Below are 13,232 nucleotides of genomic sequence, written 5' to 3'. Positions count from 1 at the left end.
TTATTTTTTTTTTCTCCTGAATTTTACTATAAAAAAAAAAGTACATTTTTTCGTTTTTTTTCCCTTTTTTTCTTCTTTTTTCTTTAGCTTTTTTTTATTTTTCCTATTCTTCTTTATTTTTACTTGAAACTATGGGTAGACACTGTCAGGGTTATGAAGTGTGCTCAAGTCACATAGCTTGGCTTACTTGAGTTTGTAGAACTGTCCGTTTATAACATGGCTAAAGGAAAGGCCTAGACTCTCTTTTGGTTACTACATGCATATCCGCCTTCACCTTGGGTTATTGCAACCTTAGATAATTGATGGGACCTTATCGAATTTTGACTGCTCAAGTTTGATTTATTTCCAAAGGAGGAGGGAAATAAAAAGGATACTTGGGGTTGGAAATTGTAAACCTGTTCCTTTTTTAGGGAGATTAGCGTACTCTTTGTCTGCACCATTGAAAGGGCTTATCTCAAGGTTTAGTTTTTCTGTTTTTCTTTTTGGAGGTTTTTCCTTCTTTTTATTTTTATCTAGTTGCTGTTTATAAAATAAAAATAGATAAGGATGCACAGCTTACGTTTCTGACCGTGGTTTTTTCATCTATTTATTTAGTTGAAGAATCCCAACTTGTATTTACTGTTAAGTCAAAAGTAGATGCTAGGGGTCAAAGAAGGGACATTCTCAGGTAAACAATAGTCAAGTCGTGTACTTCATGTATCTGGATTCCTTCCACTTCGCCACGCTACAGGTCAGAATGTTTAGCCCGGCTTCCAGTGAAACTTACATCCAACTGTATTTTTTATTGGGGTAGGAAGTGAGGAATCCTATCTTTTTCTTCTAGCAAGGCTTGGGCCAGGTTGGACTTTGCCAAGTGTCTACTAGTTGAAATTGGACGTTTATCTTTCAAGTAGAAATTTAGAGGGAGAAGAAAAAATTACAGCCCATATCAATTTGTGTATGGGTTGTAATATTATTTTTGGGATTAGATATGCTTTCACCTTCTCGTGGTTAATCCTGTTAGTATCAACTCTCTTCTACTTAAGAGATTTGAGAACTAAGAAAAGCATCTTTTTTTATAATATCAATAAAAATGAAAAAAAAAAATCAATTTAATAAAATCGTGTTTTATAATAAAGTTGCTTCTCTAATAATATTTAATAATTAAGCGTATATAAAAAAGTGGTGAAAGTCTATAATAGCACAGTGTATAAATATTAAAAAGACTATTGTATATTTTCCCTAAGATTTCTTTACTCTTAAGGTAAATTCTACATGGTTAAATAAATTCAGCATCACTAGAATGTACATTGTCGGAATAAGACTAAAACTAGTCAACATTCATAAAGAGCATTCATAATCTAATTGCTGTACAAAAGACTGTTCATCTTTAGAGTATAACTTGAAGTTGTTTCAAGCCTTGTCATCATTATTTTATCTGAAAACAAACTAACTTTGGTTTTCCAACTAGTGGTTTTTTTTTCAGCATAATTTTTTCCAAAGAAAATTTTCTTTGGGTATTGATTATTGAGTAGTTATATATATAAAGACTGAAGAGAGGCTTGACCGATTCATCGAAAAGAGGTTGTTGAAATATCTCAGTCTTTGCAAAGGAATCTTATTCTTTTTATTACAAAATTTTCCACAAAGACAAGTCCTTTACTCCTCAGTATCGTATCTACGGATGGTATAATGACACTTAATACAAGAAACGTATTCTTGAAGCCTATCATGAAAACAAAAAAGGTTGTCATTTGACATTATTTATAAAACGTAACAACACGTTTTTGGAAAACGATACTGTTAGATACAGTCTTTTAGTGCAATATTAACGAAGGTCATTATTGTTTTGAGGTTCTTGTCGGTTATGTATTGCTCTTGGATGAGCATTGACTTCATCATAAAGAATATAAAGGGTAATTGATCCTTCAATGAATTTGTCTCATTATATGGATTAATTAAAGGAAAATCTATAAATTGACTAAAATTAATGTACATGATGTGAACGTACATATAATAAGAAACTACTGCCATCTTTTATTATGTACGATGCTTCTTGCTACTCGATGTCTTCTTTTCATAATTTATATGTTGATGCCCTCACTATTTATCGCTAACTTGAACCCTTCTACAATACTCGACTTTTTCTTTTTTTACTTATATTATAGAGTAAATTGTCTTAATGTTATCTTATTCATCTTAAACTACACTAAAATAAACTTCTTCTAAAGATTGTCTTAAAGAAAGAAATAAGGAAATAAAAATCACAAAAGTTTCTGGGGCGCTGTGGGGGGAAACCTTCGTCGACGCTAATTCGATTACACGACCTCATGGTTGTTATAGAACAAGCTCTGGATATAAGCATAAGTAATATTATAATAGATGAATTAAATAATACAGGATAAACTATAAGCCTGAATATAAAATAAAACTCTGTATATAACATCTTGTACATAATACAAAACTTATTGACATCCGATCATCTAAATGTATCAACTATAAGACATCGTATCATTTCCGAATATTTATTTTTATAACCTTGATAAAAGATTCAGGTCGTCTTTGATCCATTCAATGAAATAAAAATATAAAAAATATCAGGAACATACAATTAGATCATTATAACACGCAATAGATAATCTATAGATCAGTCTCTTGAATCAACACAATGTATATCTGAATACTAACACTGTTTCATGACTCATGTTCTTTGAGAGCTATTTTTATTTCTTTGATTCAGGATTCATTAGTATAAATACAAGAAGTTGTGTAGACACAAAATAATATTTGAAAAAAAAAATCTTTAATTCTTTCATTTTATTTTATTTTATTCTTTCTTTTCATTAAATAAACAAGTCTCAAACTATACTTCTTTTATCATTTTCTTTTTATTTTCCTTTCTTTTATTACATACCATCACAAATTTTACTCTTTGATGATATAGCAAAGCCTTCAAGGTCACTTGCATGTACCTGATTGCAAGCGTCAGCAATTCTGCCAGACAAATCTTCCTCCGTCATAAAACGACTGCGCTTCAACTTTCCTTTCACTAATGACCAAAACTGCTTAATAGGGTCGATCTCAGGCGAGCATGGAGGCAAGAACATGATTTTGTATCCTTTACTTTTGATTTCTCGTCTCATTGGATGACTCTTATGAATAGTACAATTATCCAAAACTAGGTAGTTGCCCTTTAAATTTGGATCAAGATTCGTAATATCCAGAAGCGCATTGATGAATTTGATGAAATGAAGGGTGGTTGTGCCTTTGGATATTGGAGAGGCTTCTTCATAAGATGTCTCTATTACTTCACTCTTGTTATTGTCGGATGCGGCTCTCTTCCTACCTTTATTATCCTTTCTGCTTTTCTTTGGTTTGGCAGGCGTTTATTTTTTTGGGAGGTGGCTTCTTCAGTACTACGTGAATAACACCGGTAGGATGTATGGCATCTATAACCGTGTGAGAAGTTGCCCTTGTCTTTGAAATCATAACTACAGCATGAGATCCGGCGGGGGATCTAGCGTAATTGTTCTTCATGTTGATACTGAACCCTGACTCGCCTATAAAATCACAATTCTGTGTCCTTCTATTCCATAAACCAATCATATCTTTTCTGCAAGTTTGTCTCATTATTTCTTGCTTCTGCTTCGAAAATGGGCTTTTTGATAGTCAAAGACAGGTTGTTTTTAAGGTGATTATTGAGTTGAGATTTTGAGATGCTAAAGTTTTCGAATTGTTCAGCTAAACTCCCCCCCTCCCCACTATATTACCCACAGCATGCTGGGAGGGGAGGGGGAGTGTTATCGTCCAGTAGATTCCTCAAAAAAAGTCGTTGTGATCGTCGGTAAAAGAAGACTGAGGACTAGAACTTATAGAAGACTTTTTGTAAGGCACTTCTTCCGTTTCTCTGTACATTTTCCACCATCTTGAGTCACACGTAGTTTAATCCCAAGTTCTCATGTGAACTGGGTAGTTAGGCCTCTTTCCTGAGCACTTTCAATTATTCTGTCAATAAAGTCATCTCGTTTCCTGTCATTGTACTTTCTGTATTCTTTGCTATCTTTTCTACAACAATCTTCTCAGGCAGTTTTAATTTTCTCCAAGTGCTTTGATAGGTTAGTCTTTCAAAAGCCACATTAGGATTGCGTTATCTCAGTTAGAGACACCCTCCATTGGATCATAAACTTTCGTACCCTTCTCGTCGTACAGGTTATCGCACCCATCTCCGTACTAAAAAGATCTCTCCATGACTCAACCCAAAAAAAAAACAAAAAAAAGTATTAAACAAAAAGAAGAGCTCAGGAAGAGGAAAACACTATGACAATTTAAGCTAATCTGATGCGACAATACGCTTTTCCTAAAACGACAAATTGAAATTTCTTTTGCGACAATTATTTCTCAACTACCGACAATATCCATCGTACTGGTTGTATTACTAAAACCTCTCTTTCTCTCCCATTTTTAAGAGTATTTTACCGTCATTTAAAACATTTATTTGTTTTAAATGACTAATATATTATGTTAAGTTTGAATGTTAAGCTATTTAATGTATACATATAATTGAAAATTCAATATTATTGATTAAAGAATTCCTTTTATTATCTTATTTTTTTCTTTGCTTTATATATACATAGTACAAGAACAAAATTCATATTCTTTTATAAAATTGAAAATCATGTAAAGTTTATCCATATTTCTTTCTAAGTCTATCAAATGCAATTTTGTCCTAATAAAAAAAATTAGTTAGGAATTCTTTTTTTTTTTTTTCATTTCTTAAGCATACTTGAGGTAAAACAGAAGGTGATACTTTAGTAAATGCCATATCAAAGTCCTTCTTAGTCACAAAAATCTCTTCAGCTTTAGCTTCAATGTTAATTACGCCTGCTGAATAAAAGTTAGATCGAAGTGAGGCAACAGCACTTTCTCGGACAAGGGATGCGAGATCTGCACCTGAAAATCCTTCGCAACGTGAATCATTTGCAATTTCTTCAAGGTCTACATCAGGTCCTAATGGTGTCTTTTTACTTAATTTTTTCAAAATATCTAAACGCTCTGAAGGTGTTGGTAATTCAACATAAAGTAACTTATCAAGTCTTCCGGGACGTAGCATAGCTGGATCAATCATATCTGGTCTATTGGTAGCAGCAATCACATAGACTTGACTACGATTCTCAACACCATCAAGTTCTGTTAAAAGTGTGTTAACAACACGTGCTGAGGCATCTGTTTGTTGATCATCTCTTCGAGAGCAAAGTGCATCAAGTTCATCAAAGAAAATGACACAGGGAGAAGAGGCTCGTGCTCGTGCAAAAACTTGTCGAACGCCACGTTCACTTTCACCGACGTATTTATTTAATAATTCAGGTCCCTTTACAGAGATAAAATTTGTATTACTTTCATTAGCAACAGCTTTAGCCAACAAGGTCTTACCACAACCTGGTGGACCCCAGAGGAGAACACCAGCTGGATTGGTAATACCAACACGTTCAAAGAATTCGGGATGATTGATCGGCTCAACAACAGCCATACGTAATTCATCACGTACAAATTGAAGTGCACCAATATCATCCCATGTAACGTCAGGTACAGTAGCAAAGCCTTCTCGCTTAGAAGAAGGTTGAACCTTCTTGAGAGCATGTTTGAAATCTTCATGAGTAATAGCTAAGGATTCAAGTTGTGCTTCTGTTAAAGGCTGCTTATGTTTAATAAAATCAGATATGTTTCTAATTTGTTCTAAAGGTGTTTGCGATTCAAATTCTTCAACAGATGTTGTTTGAATAGGCTCATCTGTAATCGTTGTCTCTTTTGTAATAGCAGCAGTGATCTCATTTGTCAAAGTGGTATCATCAATATCCATTTGATTGTCATCTTTGATAGTTTCTGAATAACTACTACTACTCTCCTTCTCCTCTTTCTCTTCTTTCTCCTCATTATCCTGATTCATCAATACTCTATTCGCTTGCAAATGCTTAAAAATACGCTTCACAGCAATAACACCTGCAGTGGTCACTAAAGCTTGAAGGTCAGCTCCCACATATCCTGGTGTAGCCCTTGCAAGTTCAGCAAAATCAAAATCACCAGAAAGACGAAGCTTTGATGCTAAAACCGTTAAAATTTTTTCTCGTGCCTTTTCATCAGGTACGCCCATACTAATTTCTCTATCGAATCTACCAGCTCGACGAAGTGCAGCATCTAATGAATCAGGTCGATTTGTTGCGCCAATAATCATAACTGGTTTGTTATCACATTTATCCCAAGATAAATCTAAACGGATAATAGTGCGTTAAAATCTAATTATAACATATAAGATTTAACTCATTTACCATCCATGCAAGTTAATAGTTGAGCAACAATTCTACGCTCCATTTCTCTTTGTGCAGTTTCTCTTTTAGGTGTGATCGCATCAATTTCATCAATGAAAAGTAAACAAGGCGCATTTTCCTTTATTAAGTTGAGTTAATTTCATTTTTATATATTATATTTCTAGAAAAGAAAAATATTTACCTTGGCTTCTTCAAACACTTCACGAATCTTTTTTTCTGATTCACCTGACATACCTGATACAATAGAAGGAGCAGAGATATTAAAAAATGGAACCCCTAATTCCTAAATATTTGTTATATCAGTTTGTAATTATTATTTTTTTGTATAATTTTTTTTTTATAACTTACACCAGCAATAGCGTGTGCTAATCTAGTTTTACCACAACCAGGAGGTCCATGAAGTAATACACCTCGAGGTGGTTGAACTCCAGTATGAATATACACTTCTGGGTGTGCTAAAGGCATAGCAATTAATTCCATAATTTCTTCAATACAATGATCAATGCCTCCTAGATCTGATAATTTTGCACTAGGAATAAAAGGCGCCTCTCTTGTTTCTGAAACTTGAAAACAAAACAAAAAAAAATTAAGTAAAAAAGAGTATACACATATATACACAAATGTATACAGAATTGACTTACTTTTAGATCGCTTTGAAGATGAATCCTTCGTATGTTTAGTTCTTTTTTTGGATTTATTAGGTAATGGCTCAATGTTAGTTTCATCAGGTGTTTCTTCATTGATGGGTGTTGAAGGATTATTAATAGGCGTTGAAGGATTATTAATAGGTGTTGATGCTCCTGATGCAGTTTTATGTAAATTCCATAAATTAGTAACAGATCGATTCATAGCATTATTCTCTTGAGTAGGCTGGTTAATGGGAAAACTGTTAGTTAAGATCATACTGGGGGGTAAATAATTAATTAACCACGACTGTTGCTCATCACTCACCAAGGCATGTTCGGCTAGTGCATCTTCATCTTCACCAGATTCAATACTAATAAAATGTTAGTTTATTATATGTAAGACTAACTTAAATCTTGTCAATTTTACAGATCATTCGATGATGATTGATTTGTTTCAAGATTATCAAGTACTTTTTCAAGTACATCCTCAAGTATTTTCTTACTTGTTCTTGTTAATTTAGGATCTGCCTTAACGCAATAATCGAGGACAATAGGAAGTGACATGTCCTTATTATTTTCTTGGTATTGTTTAACATGATTATTTAACTTTCTTTCAAGATCGCCTAATAAACTATTTGTATGTCTACGATGGTTTCCCTTTCGACCACCTTTTGATCTGAACATTTTAATGAAAATAAAAAAAAAAAAAAAAACTTTGTAAATGAGTGATCTTACAGGCAATAAGGGATCCATTTTTTTAATATCCGATTATTAATTTTAAACCCAGCAGACTCTGGTGCTATGTAGGCGCAAATGACCATGTAAAGTAAAAAGGACATTGAAAGTAAAATCCTCCTTCTCTTTCTCTATATAGGCAAGATGGCTAGAGTAAGTTACTTTTTTTTTAAAGAAAAAAATAAGAAGAAGAGAATGGATAAAAGGAGGAGAGAAAGATAGCTGATATTTGTGAGACAACAAGAAATAATCATGGATTAATCATGAAATGATGGATTCATACATCCATCCATCCATCCATCCATTCATCCATCTATCACATCGAATAATATACAGTCTATTTAAATAACGAAATAGGATCAACATACTTTGACCAGCATTCATAATAACAACGACTGCATGTCAAAATGTAAATCTAAATGAAGAATTTATGGAATTGCATATGTTATACCTATATAACAATCATTTTCGAAATTTAAATTACATTGTTCAAATTACAAATCAGCTTTACGCTAACTTTATTTTTCCAATTTGAAGATTAAACTCATTCTCTTCTCCTTTTTTTTTTCTTTCTCTTCAATTTGACATGAAGCATAATTCGGAGTATAATATGTATTAATTATTCCATCTTTTTTTTTAAAAAAAAATTCATTGTTCATTAGTTCCACGAATACCAGGTAAAGAAAAAAAAACAACAATAATTAATTATTATTTATAATGTACTTAAATTGACATTATATTTATTTATTAATGAATAAAAGGTAGTTGGTCGTAAACTCCCTTCTGCTCAAGAGTCTGCTCCCAAGCTCTTCCGCATGCGTATCTTCGCTCCTAACGTTGTTGTTGCCAAGTCTCGTTTCTGGTACTTCTTGAAGAAGCTCCGTAAGGTTAAGAAGGCTGCTGGTGAGATTGTCTCTGTCAATGTTGTAAGTATTCAAAGTTTATAATGTTAAAAAAATAGGATAATTTATAATTATTTCTAAAAACGATATTGTAGATCTCTGAAAAGCGTCCTGAGCAAATCAAGAACTTCGGTATCTGGATTCGTTATGATTCTCGTTCTGGTACTCATAACATGTACAAGGAATACCGTGCTTTGCGTCGTGTTGATGCCGTTGAACAATGCTGTAAGTAGAAGAGTGAAATATTAAAAATGAAGTGTAAAAAAAAAGAAATTGAAAAATTAATAATTATTATTATTATATTAAATTAGACCAAGACATGGCTGCTCGTCATCGTGCTCGTTTCAGATCTGTTCAAATCATTCGCGTTGCTGAAATCAAGGATGCTGACGTTCGTCGTCAATACATTAAGCAACTCTTGACTCCCAAGCTTTCTTTCCCCTTGCCTCACCGTCTTGCCAACGTCAACAAGAAGCACCGTGCTCTCTTCATTGCCAAGAGACCCACTACTTTCTATTAATTTATTTTTTTATTTGCATACATTAAAAAAATAATGATATAGGCTCATAATTTTCTCTTTTTCTCTTTTCTTTTTTTTTTTTATTAAGAATTATTATTCAGTTTCTTCATTCATTAAATGATAGTTATCAATTATATGACACTTTTCTTCACTCCAGTAAATGAAAGAACGTCGTTGGACCAGTGCCCAAATATAGGGTATAAAAAATTCATATGAATCTTGCTCTTCTTTATAATGAAATTTAAGTGTTTGCAGTGACTATAAAGGATGATTCAGTAAAAGTAAGTGTATTCAATCAAGTGGATAACTTACTATTAGTTTTTGGTTAGACCAAGTACGTGATGCCTGTTCAATTAATTTCAAGACTTCATTCGAAGAAGGCGCCCTTAGATTAGCCTCTGATACTCTTGTATTAAAATGATAGATAATTTGTTCCAAATTAGTCACTAAATCAGAAAATCTGGGGTGATTTTGGAAGGGATTAAATATTTCACGCTTTTGTAAAAGGGCATATACAAGTTGTGAATTATGTTTCAGTCGATGAGATAAAGTTGAGTTGATTATTTCAAGTAAAAGTACTAAAATATCCTCATAAACAATAGCATCTGGCATTGTCTGCTTTTCTGTTAATTTGATATATCTTCTTGCTAACAATTCAAATAAACTAAGAGGTAATAAAGTTTGAGTGAGCATGAGTGTTATCTGTTATTATTGAATATACCTAATAAATCGTTGCGCTACGTTTGCATGCATATCAGACATAGTATTAGACATATTCATCAAGATGGCTAAAGAAGTTGTATGTAAATAGATATCCTTTTGATGTGATAAATTTAACTGTAAAACTCGAATTAATACTAATGTCATTAATCCACCCAAAGAAATTGACTTTAATAACGGTCTCTCTGTAAACCAAGTAGTATTATGCACGATCTATGAAGTCAAATAGGTAAATCGTAAAGTTTTTATTTTTTTTTTTTGTTTTCACTTACAATCTTTTGAATAGCTTCATTATTTACATCGTCTTGACTTAAGATCAAAATGATAACCATCAAGATATAAACCTGAGAGTACCTTGTCTTGCCAGCTTCCATCGATTCATAAATTAATTTTAACATGGGTAGAAACTAAGGTAAAAGTTAGGCTTTAAAAAAAAAAACTAAACTATTTGTGTATTTTCATAAGCTACTTACAATAGTTTCCTGATCTATCCTTGACAGTACATAGACTCGGAATGCTTCATTTTCTACTAAGATTAAATAAAATAAAAGCATCTTTTCCTCTGAGTGCAATGATTTACTAAATATCTGAAATAAATTCTTGAATGAAATCAAATGCATCTTTCTATCACAACCATCAATATCACTTGATATCACTAATACAAATAAATAAATAATCGTAAATGTTTATTCTACATTCTGTACATACCATGATGATCACTTAGATTGGCAATCGCTAATCTATATGACTTGGTCCATTCACTATTATCATTTTTGGCAGGTTGCGAACCTAACAATAGTAATATTAAAAGACTACGATCAGCAACTGGACTTGCATCGACATAGGATGTATTCGCTCGAGCCGCAAAAAAATAATTGTAAGCGGTATGCATCACACTTGATGACTGAGGTGGAGGTGGCCTTTGTTCAATTATGTTCTCTAATAAACGAGCTACCATCGTCTCTGCTCTTTTACCGAACTTTGTCAATAAAATATTCAAAAAGTAATTAAGTTGCTGTTTAAGATTAGACTGTCGAAGTTGAGTGGAGAAAAGGACAAGAAAGGTATTGAGAATTTCAGTATAAAATTCGTAAGTCGAGTAGTTGACACTATATCAGCAGAAAATTAAATTAGAGATATCGATAAGCAAACTTTTATACTATTTATAACCTTACCTGGGGTCCATGTTTATTAAAAAGTAAAGTAAATATTCTATCAGCTGCTCGCCTTTATGTTCAGTTGGACTATCTTCTAACTGCTCAATAATTTCCTTATCTGTTAAATTACCAGCAAAATGTTTTAGAAAGATTCGAACCAAAAGTAAAGCATTATATGTCTCAATTGGAATAGAACTAACAAGGAAAAAGTTTTAATAACCGCATTAATGGCAAGCTTTTGAAAATAAATTACTATTGAAAATTAGCTTGCAAGTCCTTCAATAATTGCAACAACTGATTTATTAGCTTGTTGAAATTATGTGTTCTTGTATTATTAGCAGCTAAAAAAAAATAAATAAATAAATAAATTAGACACTTAAATAAAACTAGAAGGTAAATGTCAAACTACAACAAATTACCTAGTTCAATAGATAAGCCTAAAGTGCTCATTTCCAAATCATAAGCATCTTGTCTAGTAATCATAAAAACAAGGAAAATTTTAAATGAATATAATAAATACATCTATGAATTTGTAGCTTACGAATTATGTGATGCAGAATATTTCTCCAAAGACAAAAAGTTCCAGTTATCTATGACTCTATTTGAACAAATAGGTTTGATAAAAGCAAGTTGAGAACTAGAGAAAAAAGGATGATAATGTTGCTCTATTGTAGGTGATGTCTTCAAGTTATTATTATTGGTAGGATGCTGTTTTATAGGTGTAAAACTAAGAACTGAAAAGGAGTCCGAAAGTTCAAGCGAGGGACTACGAGAAAGTATATCGCTATTCGTGTCATTGACGTTTGTATTTGAAGGCCTCCTTGAATTTGAGGATGATGCAATTAAAGTTTTATTGGGTGCAGTCAAGAGTGATGGAATACTATGTGGCTCCATTTTCTATCCTTTTTTTTTTAAAAAAAAAAAAAAAAAAAAAAAAAAAAAAAAAAAAAGTAAATAAATAAATATATAAAATAAAATAAAAAATAACAGCAATAAATAAAGAAAATATCGCGTTTGTAATAACTATAAAATAATAATTTATTGGCACTCCATTTTTAGTATTTTTTTTCCCTCTTTTCTTTCTTTCTTTCTTTTATAATCGTACATAAAAAAAATAAAATAAAATGTCAAACAACATTAAAGTTGTCTGTCGTTTTAGACCTCAAAACTCTTTAGAAATAAGAGAAGGTGGTGTACCTATTATTGACATTGATGAAGAGGGCACACAGCTCGAGTTTAACGTAAGAAAAAAAAAATTCAGGGCTAAAACAGCAACTCACCTATCTCTTTTAGGGCAAAGACTTTCAGGGATCATTTGCTTTTGATAAAGTATTCGGAATGAATACTCCTCAACAAGATGTCTTTGAATACTCAATCAAGACGATTGTTGATGGTAAGTTAAAGCTTTTTTAGTTATTATTTATTTATTTATTTTTTTCGGTATTCAAATATTTTTATTTTTATTTTTATTTTTTTAAATAATAAATTAAATTATAATTAGATGTCGTTGCCGGTTATAATGGCACTGTATTTGCTTATGGTCAAACTGGTTCTGGTAAAACATATACGATGATGGTAAAAATCTATAAAGACATATAAAATACAGTGTATGGAATGGTTGAATTTATTTGTTAGGGCGCTGATATTGATGACGGAAATACAAAAGGTATTATTCCTCGAATTGTTGGTCAAATATTTGATAGCATCATGGCTGCTCCCAGTAATTTAGAATTTACTGTGAAAGTTTCATATATGGAAATTTATATGGAGAAAGTACGAGATTTGTTAAATCGTAAGTATATATCATATGTGCTCTTATGATGATGGAAGAATTAAAATCTTGTCATTTTAGCTTCTATGGATAATTTACCTATTCATGAGGATAAAACACACGGTGTTTATGTTAAAGGGTTGTTAGAAGTTTATGTGGGATCTTCTGAAGATGTGTATGAAGTAATGAGAAATGGTAGTAGTAACCGTGTTGTTGCATCTACAAATATGAATGCAGAAAGTTCTCGTAGTCACTCAATTGTCGTCGTCACTATAACTCAAAAGAATATTGACACTGGTGCAGCAAGGAGTGGTAAACTCTATCTTGTAGATTTAGCAGGTTCTGAAAAAGTGGGTAAAACAGGGGCATCAGGGCAAACATTAGAGGAAGCTAAAAAAATCAATAAGTCATTGACCGCACTTGGTATGGTTATCAATGCCTTAACAGATGGAAAGGTGAGCTTTTTTTTTTTTTTCCTTCTTCATCATCATTTTTTTTT

At 32.2% G+C, this 13,232-nt stretch overlaps 4 protein-coding genes across 4 annotated transcripts; 1 reads left to right on the top strand and 3 right to left on the bottom strand.

Moving 5' to 3' along the window:
- Nucleotides 1-4,663: 4,663 nt before the first annotated feature.
- BX663DRAFT_442497 (P-loop containing nucleoside triphosphate hydrolase protein) lies at nt 4,664-7,492 on the bottom strand (the record flags this gene model as incomplete). The annotated part of the gene is made up of 7 exons (XM_051523514.1): nt 4,664-4,705; nt 4,763-6,243; nt 6,303-6,420; nt 6,484-6,585; nt 6,651-6,865; nt 6,944-7,299; nt 7,356-7,492. 7 exons carry the CDS (start codon nt 7,490-7,492, stop codon nt 4,664-4,666), a joined length of 2,451 nt encoding a protein of 816 aa, XP_051378675.1.
- Nucleotides 7,493-8,062: 570 nt separating this feature from the next.
- BX663DRAFT_489802 (60S ribosomal protein L18ae) lies at nt 8,063-9,085 on the top strand (the record flags this gene model as incomplete). The annotated part of the gene is made up of 5 exons (XM_051524923.1): nt 8,063-8,072; nt 8,326-8,340; nt 8,429-8,589; nt 8,661-8,790; nt 8,877-9,085. 5 exons carry the CDS (start codon nt 8,063-8,065, stop codon nt 9,083-9,085), a joined length of 525 nt encoding a protein of 174 aa, XP_051378674.1.
- A 67-nt stretch (nt 9,086-9,152) lies between these two features.
- Nucleotides 9,153-11,206, bottom strand: BX663DRAFT_233062 (Dymeclin). Its single transcript, XM_051521824.1, has 7 exons — nt 10,981-11,206; nt 10,514-10,914; nt 10,279-10,460; nt 10,078-10,212; nt 9,807-10,018; nt 9,398-9,749; nt 9,153-9,343 (listed from the first exon to the last, which is right to left on the bottom strand). Exons 1-7 carry the CDS (start codon nt 10,989-10,991, stop codon nt 9,179-9,181), a joined length of 1,458 nt encoding a protein of 485 aa, XP_051378673.1. The 5' UTR covers nt 10,992-11,206; the 3' UTR covers nt 9,153-9,178.
- A 161-nt stretch (nt 11,207-11,367) lies between these two features.
- On the bottom strand, nt 11,368-11,856 carry BX663DRAFT_442598 (uncharacterized protein; the record flags this gene model as incomplete). The annotated part of the gene is made up of 2 exons (XM_051523519.1): nt 11,368-11,434; nt 11,504-11,856. 2 exons carry the CDS (start codon nt 11,854-11,856, stop codon nt 11,368-11,370), a joined length of 420 nt encoding a protein of 139 aa, XP_051378672.1.
- Nucleotides 11,857-13,232: the final 1,376 nt, after the last annotated feature.

The sequence above is a fragment of the Cokeromyces recurvatus genome, assembly GCF_025118155.1.
Source record: "Cokeromyces recurvatus strain NRRL 2243 chromosome Unknown BX663scaffold_37, whole genome shotgun sequence".
In the NCBI taxonomy this organism is placed as follows: domain Eukaryota; kingdom Fungi; phylum Mucoromycota; class Mucoromycetes; order Mucorales; family Mucoraceae; genus Cokeromyces; species Cokeromyces recurvatus.
The sequence above is the reverse complement of the archived record's forward strand: the minus strand, read 5'-3'. Positions and strand labels throughout refer to the sequence as shown.